At 22.3% G+C, this 11,582-nt stretch overlaps 1 protein-coding gene across 1 annotated transcript in view; it reads left to right on the forward strand.

The window, feature by feature from the left end:
• The first annotated feature begins 2,829 nt into the window (after positions 1-2,829).
• The window catches only part of LOC129615097 (probable serine/threonine-protein kinase DDB_G0282963), a 142,310-nt gene continuing 133,557 nt past the window's right edge, over positions 2,830-11,582 (forward strand). Inside the window, exons 1-2 of the mRNA XM_055530163.1 lie at positions 2,830-3,544; positions 9,119-11,146. Coding sequence (XP_055386138.1) covers positions 9,379-11,146 — 1,768 coding nt within the window. The 5' untranslated portion in view covers positions 2,830-3,544; positions 9,119-9,378. The remainder of the gene's footprint in view (positions 3,545-9,118; positions 11,147-11,582) is intronic.

Here is an 11,582-nt window from a genome sequence, read left to right on the forward strand (position 1 = left end):
CATTTACATACATCCGTACAGATGCATGTATAAATTTAAAGTATGCAATTCTTTTTTCTTGTAATTCAATTAAAATAATCTATATAAATATGGTATAGCATGAAAAACTATTTCAAATATTTGTAACTCTCATAATGTAGTCGAAATACATATTTCAAAGTAATAGATACTTTTACTGATCTAATGAATGTTTTTTTTTGTTTAAATTTTGCTCGTAAAATGTTAAAATAAAACACCAAAAGCATAAATTGCATATCCATGCTATGAGTCGTATTATTTAACATAACATTCACATTATCTACGTGAGTACATTCGTGCAAATAATATGTACAAATTTTAGTACTCTATGTTAGTAGATACGCTTATTATGTTTATTTGCACTGCATGCAATATTGCCCTCTTTTCACTATCATATTATAATGCTGAAAATACAAGAGAAATAAGGTAGAATACTTGTAATAAAAGAAGTTTAAGAAAAAAAAAAATATTGTCGATTAAGACAAAAAAATTTATAATTGTTTTTCTTCTTATCTTATCTGAAAGTAAACAATACATGCATATGCAATGAGCATTCAATAGCTTTAATAGGTTGCAACAAATAAATTCGAAAGTAAAAATATAGAAAATTAATTTTGTGATTGGAAATATTGCACGATATTAATTAAATTAGTTTTTAAATTGCAACAATACATGCATATATTATTCAATAGCTGCAAAAGTTATGCATATATCAAATTGACAGATGATTGGCAAATTGTCATTTATCCAAGTTGGGATCCAAAAACAAAATTACCACTAATAGGGTTTAATGATCTAGCTGACGTGCAACTTTTAACAGTTTTCAATAATTTGCAACTGTTTTTTTGCCTACTTCTATTCCATAGGTTAGACACACTTGAATATATTGGGCACACTTGCGACTGTATGATCGTTTGCAATCAGGCAATTTTTTACAAACTGATTGCAATTGTTAATTAACCTAATCGAGTTGAGTTGATTCAATAGTTTAGTTACTTTATAATCAAGCAGTAATTGTAAAATTAAAAATTCATGTCTGCCTGAGCCCTAAGATCCGTGGTATGCAACTCTTTTAAAATTAAATCTTCATATTACGTGACATTACAGAATACTATGTATATTTTTGCACTTTAATATGCCCAAAAACTATCAAAAATTTTCAAAATTAAAAATTTTCAAGCTTTATTTGAGTCTGCAATTTTCTCTTTTGCCTTTTGATTTCGATATTCTGCACTTCGAATGATAATATTTTTATTTAACTTTCAATTGTTTTCTTATTTTTTTCCCCTTGTTTTCTTATCATTCTATACATTTTGCAACAAAATATTTGAGTAAGAGAATTAAATTTCACATTTTTTAAGTAACTTAATGAAAAACAGAATTCATTTCATATATGTATATGTATAAAAACAAACATGCACACGGGTACACATAACAAATTACTTGTATGTTTGTGTTCAAATTTATGAAGCTATAGAAATTGTATAAAAAATAAGAATTTTTTTTTTAATTTCTTTTGAAAATTTCAATTTCCTCTATAGAACTTATACTGATTTTCTTTAAGTTTTTTTCTTAAATTCTAAAATTTATGGCTGTTTATGTTCATATAATTACATTAGAAGCTACTAAATCTTTTACTTTAATTATTTGTATTAGTCTTGTTAGTCAATTATGTACATAAATACAAGCATAAACTTACCAACCTAGTAAAAAGTGAATATTGGCTTTTGAATTTATTTTTTTTTTCAGAAAATCAAAAACTAACGTGAAATATTTTTTCAAATACCGTTGTCTTCTGCTTTACTGTCATTATTGTCGTCCCACAATTCGATATAAACGATGAAATAACATTATTGTAGAACCAGAAATCTGATTTTGCTTTAAGATATTTACACGTTGCTTACCTACTTCTTTTTTTTTTCTTTTTTTTTTTGTATTTATTTTTAATGAATGGTGATCTGCTGATGCTATTCTCTCTGTTTTCTTATAAATTTACAGTTTTTTTAATTTCTTTTTTTTTGCGGTTATTTAAATTCCGTGAGAGTGAATTTTTTTTTACCATTATTGTTATTGTTGTCGCTGTTGTTGTTATTGTTTTTTTTTTGTGAAAAATGAGAACAAACAGCAGACATTAAAATGACAACGATTTGTGAATTTTGTGTGATGTTCATGTTATAATGATTATAAACGAATAACAGACATAAATAAATAGAAAGAAAATATAAAAGAGAAGCGAGAAAGCGAGGCTTCAAACATAAATGAAAAACCTGTTTTAGAGGGTGCTTTGAAAAATTTTAAAGATACATTTACAGTTAATATAAAATAATAGATATTTTGTTGATGCATGTGTGTATGTGTGTGATTTATAAGCTTGGGAGTATTATTGAGAGAATTAAATTGCAGACCTAGAGCTTGGATTATAAAATTTTTAAATTGAGTTAAATTAAAAAGACTGGGTATAAGTATTAGTGTATAACAAAGAGAATGAGAAAAAGAGCAAAACACACAGGAAAAAAAAATTAAAAAAGAGCTAAGAAAATAAATGCCGTTTATTGTTGTCTTGCCGTTCATCAGTTAATTTGTTCAATTTCGATTTATTATATGTTCTTTTCTGTGTTGTGTTTGTGTTTGAAATTTTCAAATTCAGAGAAAGAAAAACAGGGAGAGTGAGAGAATTATATTTTACTGGTTTTATTTTATTACGCGAGTTAACTTTATTTATATATATTTTTTTTTTAAATTATTTTCTTTTTGAACAAATAAATTTTTAAAATATTTTATGTTTTTTAGTTTACGACGGTATTTCGAGCGGTTAACAAATTTTTATGTTTTCGGTTTCGGATTAAAATTTTATTAAATGAAAAAAATTATTTTTCAATAATATATCGGTATATATATTATAAATAGTAATTTTTTTTTATTAATAAAAAAATATTAATATTGTAACGTAAAGTACGGCCCATTTTTACGTTTTTCGTTTTTTTGCATATTATAATAATAATTAAAAGCGTAAATTTGATAAACCATAATTACGAAACAGAAAATAAATATTATTAATAAATATAATATTATTATGTATATAAAATATAAATATACATTAGAATATAATTTAAAAACAAAAAACAAAATAAAAAGTTGAGAACAAAAAAAAAATTTTTAAGCTTTGCTTGGAATATTTTACACAACAAAAAAATAACAAAGCTTGATTAATTTGTTTTAAAATTTTAAATAAAAAAAAAAAAGGAGAACGTATTTTCCCCAGGGGGGAAAATTCGATTTTTGTGTTCTGTTTTTTTTACGTTTTATTACTTTTAATAAAAATATATGTACATATCTGGCTATATATGCAATATTAAAATTGTTTTGAAGTGAAATAATTTTTTTAAGCTTTCATTATATTACATTTTAATATTTTAAATTGAAAACAAAAGAAAATTATTAAAATAATGCACTACCTATCTACCTACCTATGAATATTTAATGGTTAATTAGAAAAAAAATTAAAATTAATTTAAAAATATTCGTGGTAAGAAAAGTTTTGGTATAAAATTTAAAGTGTAATCTTAATTACATTTATTTTATTGATTTGTAGAATTTATTATAATTCAAAATATTATATGTTATATTTAATTGACAATAATATAATTAAGGATTGCGATTAATAGTGAGTGGTTTATAAACAAAATTGTGAGAAATTCCAAAAATTTATTAAAATAAATTCTTTTGCAAATTTGTATTTAATTTATAAAGTTCCAATAATTTTATTAATTTGACACATAAAATACATTATGTACATATGTATATACATATCTTCAATTTGAATGATGATTATTAAGGCTTCGTCATTTTTATACATACAAATTTTTTTTTTCAATTTTAAAATAAAATTATATTTTTTAATTCATAACAAAATTTAAAATTTCACAAGTTTTTGTTAATAGTAAAATAAAAAATTAATTTGAACGAAATTTTAAAATAATAAACTTGTTTATTAAAAAATTTGCAAAAAAAAAAACAAGTGTTAAAAAGCAACCATTATGAAAAAAAAAAGAATGTTATAAGAATTGTTCAAAAAAAAAAAACGAGTTATCAAGGTTATAAGCTTATTTAATTTGTTATTTTATTAATAATCAAAACCTGTCGTTAATTTTATTTTATTTGTAAAATTTATAAGTGAGAAATTTTGCAACACAGAATATACATATGTACATATGTATGTATTATTATTATAAGAAAAAAAGAAAATCATATATAAAAATCACTGTGATTGAATCATTCTAAAAATATTTAACGATATTGTTTTTTTTTTTTTTTTGGCTCTGTGTGTGTTTAGATACTTATATTGTTAAAGTCACGATTTTTTACTTTCATATTGTAATTTTTATTATTTTTTTATCTTGTTCACAACGAAATGAACATCAAAAAATAAAACAAGCAAGACAAAAAAGTGAATGGTTCAAATATTTATAGATAATTTTTTTTATTACGAGTATTAACATGATTTCTAAATTTTATTACCCAAAAAAAAAAAAAAAATTGGAAAATTCATTTAATATTATAATTTTTTATATACTTAGATACTCAAGAATATGTGATTTATTTACTTAAGTATATTCAGCCAGTAATTTGTAAAATAAATAATAAATAAAATATGGTATAACAATTGTTTCTATAATTAAAAATATTCTTGAGTTCTACATTATTTTGTTTCGATTTGAAATGGAATGTGCATATTAAAATTCTCGGGAATAAAATAATAATGTTTTTTTTTTCTAAATATAATTTCAATTATAAGTGAAATAATTATTTTAAAAAAATTAGTTTTATTTCTGTTATACGAGTACACACTTATATTACGAGTATTTAATTACAATCTTTTTTATTTAATTAATTAAAAATTCATTTATAATAGTCTATATATAATTTAACAAAAACAATAAGGCAAAAAGGAAATACTTAATAATTTTCTGCAATAATAATAATTATTTAAATATTAATTTATTTATAATGGATTTTGCCCACCATTAGAATAAATTTTATTCGCCTGTTTTAAAATTAAATTTTTGATAATTTAAATGCGGTTTAAAATCACGTTTATTTTTTCTTTTTTATTATTATTTTGTTATATATACAAATTAAGTACCTATATTAAATATATTTATTTACTTAATACACGTCTACAATATGTATACAACCATTTCGGATGACTAATTGTTTTATTTCGAAATGTTTTTGTTTTTATGCTGATGATTTTTCATTTAACATATTCACCTAATTGATTACATTTAAATTTTGCTTATTTTGATTCATTAAATTTTAAATTTCCTTATAATTATGGTGTATAACTAAATTATTAAAATTATTTAATTATATAAGTATATACAGTACATATGTACTTGTACTTAATATATGCTGGAAATATATACCATAGTATAGGTATAGTGAAATTAAATGAGGAAATTTTAATTTTAAATACTAATGAATTTATTTTGGTAAATTATAGGTTGCTTAATTTTTTTAATAGCCTTTAAGTACAAATAGAATTGGACAAAAAAAAAAGTATTCGGAACAAAAGAATTTATGTTTTGTGTGTAACATCTCATTAAAAATTAATATTTTTCCTAGCATGAGGCCAGAAAATTTTTAGTTTCAAATTTGTTTACTAATTGTACTTAGTAATCGAAATTTTATTTGAGTGTAAGTTTATAATTTCTGTTTAGCTTTTTAATTTATTTAATAATTACTTCAAGTACTCAAATTCTTAACGTTTCTTTCAAAGGAAGTAATTAAGTATATGTACATTTTTAATTGTTTGAGATTTATTATCGGCCGTTCACACATTTTACTTATTTACTTAAATATAAATAGGTAAAATAAAATTCAAAAAGTACTTAATTTTTGAAAAATTCTACAATTTTACTATACAATATTTAAGTATAGGAAGTTCATTAAAAAATTTTTTAAAAATTAAAGAATTGGAAAAAATGAATTGTTGTTGAACTTCTTTTTTTGGGATTTCCTCTTTTGAGATTTAACTTAAACTGAATTGTTCAAATTACGATTAATACATTAGAGCGTAAATTGAACTGGTTTCATATGGGATTTTCACACACTGCTTCAGGGTTTTATAAATTACAGCTTTTTTTTACAGTGAATGAATGGAATCAGAAATTTCTTGTAATTTGCTTGCTCTTGTATATTTATACATACTACAGTATATTTTTTACACTACTGGATTAAGATAACTTTAAGTAAATTATGTAATTTAAAAAAAAAGTAAAACAAATTTTATGACTATTATTTACCTCAGAAATGATTAATATTTTGATATCTATGTACAAAATATTGACAGGCTGCCAATAAATAAATATTAAGAATTCAAAATAAACAAAATTATTAAAGCAAATAAAAAATTAATTATTTTAATTTTAAAAATTTAATTTGTTATCGATTCATCGATTTGTAATTTAATTATAAAATGTGATTAATTAAATTCATTTATATAGTTATTAAAATTCATTGCGGCTTCATAGGATGTCAACTATTAAAAAATATTGCATATTTGACCTTTAAAAAAAAAATTGGCCGCATAAGTATCACAATTATTTACATACATGTATATTTTTTAACATTTTCAATTAATATCAATGAAGAATACGAAAAATGAATTCAAAGTATCTGGTTTCTTAAAATTTACATTTTCTATAGTAATTGTATATATATATGAGTATTAAAAGACACTGTATTGACCCTCAACTTCATTCATATATCAGTTCTTAAAATAAAATACAAAAATCAAAAGTACAGAGTGAAAAAAAAACAAAATCAGAAAAATGGCAAAAGTTAAATTTTTAATTTTTTACTCAATTTTTTTTTGAGGGTCAAGGGGATCGTTTAAAAATAATTTGGTTATATATTTTGTAATTTTCGATATTTATTCAATGGAATGAGATTTATTTTGAAAGAGAGTATGTACTTAATCATATAATTGATTAACAAAATGATATTTAATTTAATTTTATTTTTGAAATGTAAATCGATGATTGGTTTAAAATTACATAAGTATTTTGTGATGATTATTTTAATTTTTTCAATAATAGTTTCAGGTTAAGGTATTTTGGTTTTTGAAATTAATACCTTTGACACGATTTGAATTCAATATTTTTCCGTGAATTTTAATTTTTAAATAATATGCAAGTATTTCGAAATGGTATTTTTAATAATGAATACTTCATATTGTTACAATGATGTTAATTGTTTTAAACAATATGCGATTTTGATCTTTAAATATCCCATAAGCCTTTCATGATGCTACTCGTATGTACTTATGCAATTATTCGGAAATTTTCAATTCTTTTTTCAGAAATTTCTTTTTTAAATTTTAAAATATTAAATCAATTTTTCGGTCTTTACTTCGTTTTAATTTTTGATTAAAAAAGGAATTATTTTTATTATGAATAGAATAAAGTTTTCGACGAAAATAAAGAAGTGCAATTGCTTTTTATTTAATTTACTTTAAAGCAAATTATTAATTATTATTTTTAAACAATAAATTTTTAAAAATTTTTCAATAATTCTTTCTTATTTTAATTATTTCTTATCAAAGTAAAATTGAAATTAATTTCTTTTTTATTCAAATAATCTAATTTATGAGTGAAAGTTTTATTTTTATGCATATGTTTCTTTATAATACTTAATATATGGAATTTAATGTTAGTCATCATAGTGCACTACAAGTACATTCTACAATTAGGTCAAGTTTATTTACTTTAGATACTGATAACACAAATAGTAACAATGCGTAAACAAAGTATTAAAATTATTTTTGATAAAACTATGTGTATTTGTAATTTAAAGATATTGTAGTACATAACAAAAACTACCAAACTCTTTAAAATTTTATAATTAAAATTGAGTAGATGATATAAAATTGAATCAAAGCAACTATTGCAAGTTTGTCCGATTTTTACAAAATTTCTTGAATAAATAAATTAAAATTTGTAAAAAACATGACTAAAACTAAAAGATTAGGGAATTAGGTAAAATTTTGAAAAAAAGATTTGAAAAATTCTTTAAATATTTCATAAGGAATTTCCGGGTTAAAGAAAACTAAAAGAATTAAGTTGGTTCAAAGCAGTGATTTGCAATGTAGCACTTTTCCCTTTAACAAATGAAAATACTGCTTTTAACAGCAATCTATTTTTGTACTACGTTATTAAAATTACTTTCATTCATATACCAATACATTTCAAGGACTGCATACATTTAGGATAAACAATTTATGCAATCTTTGAAATAAAAAAAAAAATTTAAAGAGGCGTTAACATAAGGGTTAATTGCTTGAGCTAAGAAAAATAATTATATTTTTTGATGGCATGGCATTTAGCTTTTTGCATTTATAGAAATTTGGAACAGCTTGCAGCTGCGGAAATATAAGGTGTCAAAAATTCAAATTTTACAAATTTTGAGTGGCGATAGCTTAAAAGCTGTTAAAATTCCAGGCTTGGAGTTTAAAAGAAAAACCACATCAAAAATTTGGGAATTTTTTTAAAGTTCAGATATGGTATGCCGCTGTAGAAGCGGCAACGCACAGCTTTTCTATGTTTGAAAAATTTAAAAAATGCTTATACTTAGTTTCATTGAAATCAATATTTAAAAAATGGCATTTTTAAGGGTTTTTGAGGGCATACTTTTTAGTGACTTTTAACCCCTTAATTAAAAGTAAAAATTTCACCAAAATTCGTTGAAATTCTTGTATCTGCGAAAACCTTGAGATTTGGCACTCAATCCAGTGCAAAAAACTCTGTAACCAATGAGATATAATGTTGTATATCTTTCTTAGTCACCCTGTATATCTTGCGGAAAACAAAATAATATATAAAACTCAATACAAGCCTTTATGCTTAAAGTAATCTCAAGTACTTAATGAATCAAAATAAGAATGCGAAATATTGGAATATTGCTGTAGAGTCTATTCACAATTTGAAAAAAAATTAAATAATTGATAAATATATTTTATTAATAAATAGCAAAATCCGTAATTAAATTATCAAAAATGATTTATTAAAATTTTGAATAAGAGTGTTAATTTTATTTATAGGACTTTAAATTTTTCTAGCAATTTGTATAATGAAAGTTTTGTGTAAGTTCAATTGGAAAAAAAAATTTGTTCATAATGTGAAAAAATTTATAATATTTAAAAGTGACAACGAAATGTAAAAAATAAATGTGCAATAATGGAAAATTATTTGCAAGATTAAATTTTATGTGAATAAAACGAATTTTCTAAAATACTTTGAATTTCATCTAGCATCTTTACTTTCTTAAACTTATACCAATTGCAAACAAAACGAGTAAATAATGTCATCTTTTATAACTGCAAAAAAGGCAGGTCCACCTATACCACCTCGACCTATAATAAATATACATCATCACCAAAATCAAAATCAATTACAACAACAAAAAAATCCACCTTTTACAACTGCCAATACAAATCAAATGCCGTCAAAGTCTCGAATTGATTCTTCAAAATTATCCCAACATTACTCTAATCAATCATCATTCCAATCACAACGTATTCATGTACCCAATAACAATAATCCAAATAATACTAATAATCATAATATCAATATAATTACTGGTAACAAATCGGGAAAAATTAACAGTATCGATTCAAATGAAATTAAATCACCTTTATCAAGTTCCAATAAAAACTATACAACCATAACAACTACAACAAACTTGAAGAATTCGGCTTCCTCATCATTACCAGCAGCAACTACAACAGCGTTTACATCAAAGAATCCTATGCTTATTACCGATCTTGATGATGATAATAATAATTATGATTACAATACATATCATCATCAACACTATAATCAACAAATATCATCTGAAAATATTTATGATAATAATAGTAAACAGAATTTACGTGATGCACCTATTGTACCGAAAGTAATTACCGGTGGTAGAACCGTTATATACAAGTCACCGACATTTAATTCAAATAAGAATCATGAAGATAAAGAAATAAATAATAAAATAATTTTAAAACAAACTAATAATATACAAAAACAATATAATAAGAAACCACAAAATATTTCTATAAAACCAACATCATCATCTTCATCAATATCAACATCATCATCAATTTCATCATCGAATTCATCAACAGCATCAGCTTCAATAACAATACCGGATAAATTAAATTATAGTAATCAAAACGAGGCATTCAATCAAATTGTTATAAATCATCATAATAATAATTTTTCACAAGATAAGCAAAATATAAATACAAATACAACATCTTCATCTATGTTTTCAAATATAAAAAATTCTTCTTTAACTTCTTCTGTAACACGTAATTATCAACATCATAATGAATATAAACAACAACAACAGCAAAAGCAGCAGCAACAATCTTTAAATAATGCGTCTGGATCTTCTATTAAAATAATTACAAATGGCAATAATTCAATTAATATGACATCTTTGAACTTAAATAGCAACAATACTAGCAGTAATATTAATAATAATAACAACAACGATAATAATAATAATCGTGGTGTCAATAATAATTACCATTCAAATATGAATAATAATAATAACAACAATAATAGTAATGTTAACAGTAACAGTAATTTTAATAGAATAAGGAATGATAATAATGGAAATTCTATAACTTCAGCTATTAATTCTTATAATAAAACAATAATTCACAATAGTAACAATTATATTGATAACACATTTAATAATAATAATAATAACAATAGTTATATTAGTAACAATAATAATGAGTCATTATCATCAGCAAAAATTATTGTTAACTCTTCATCATTAAGTAATAGTACGGCTACAACAACAGCAACATCAACAAATGGAAATAATCGACGATTTTTTAATGAATTAAATTTTCCAACAAAACCAAGTGAATTAAAACGAAATCGTACTGAAATCATTATTAAAACTAATAAAATATATTCAAATAATAATAGTAATAATATCAATAATGTTTATAATAATAACAGTTACGACAGTAAGAATAATATTAACAATAAAGTTGGAAGCTATGAAAATGTCGTTGAAAATAATTTGATAAACAATCATAATAAATTTTCAATTGCAAATGGTAAGTTTTACATTGTAATTGTTTTTTTTATTCTTGATTTTATAATTTTTTTAAGTTCAGAAAGTTGATTAAAACAACAATTTTTTATTTATTTTAATCGCTTAACTACATTATTATACCCGTAACTACATATTTATAATTTATTTTTTAAATAGTAAATTTTTCAAAAGAAAAGTAGACATTTAATTTTCAATATGAATTCAAAGTGTAACATAAAAATATTTATGAATTTCGTTCACCTATCAATTTTATATCGTGGAAAGTATATGTAATACACGAGAATAAAATCATCATTACTCAGTAATAATTCCTAAATTACTAGTTACTTAATCTTTAAAATATTCTAAATCTATATTTACTCAGCAACAATTTTTTTTAGAAATTTCTTAATAGGAATTAAAAAACACTATTTTAATGAATAGAGCCCCATGAAGTC

Source organism: Condylostylus longicornis, unplaced genomic scaffold, assembly GCF_029603195.1.
Source record: "Condylostylus longicornis isolate FDR11 unplaced genomic scaffold, ASM2960319v2 ptg000135l, whole genome shotgun sequence".
NCBI lineage: Eukaryota > Metazoa > Arthropoda > Insecta > Diptera > Dolichopodidae > Condylostylus > Condylostylus longicornis.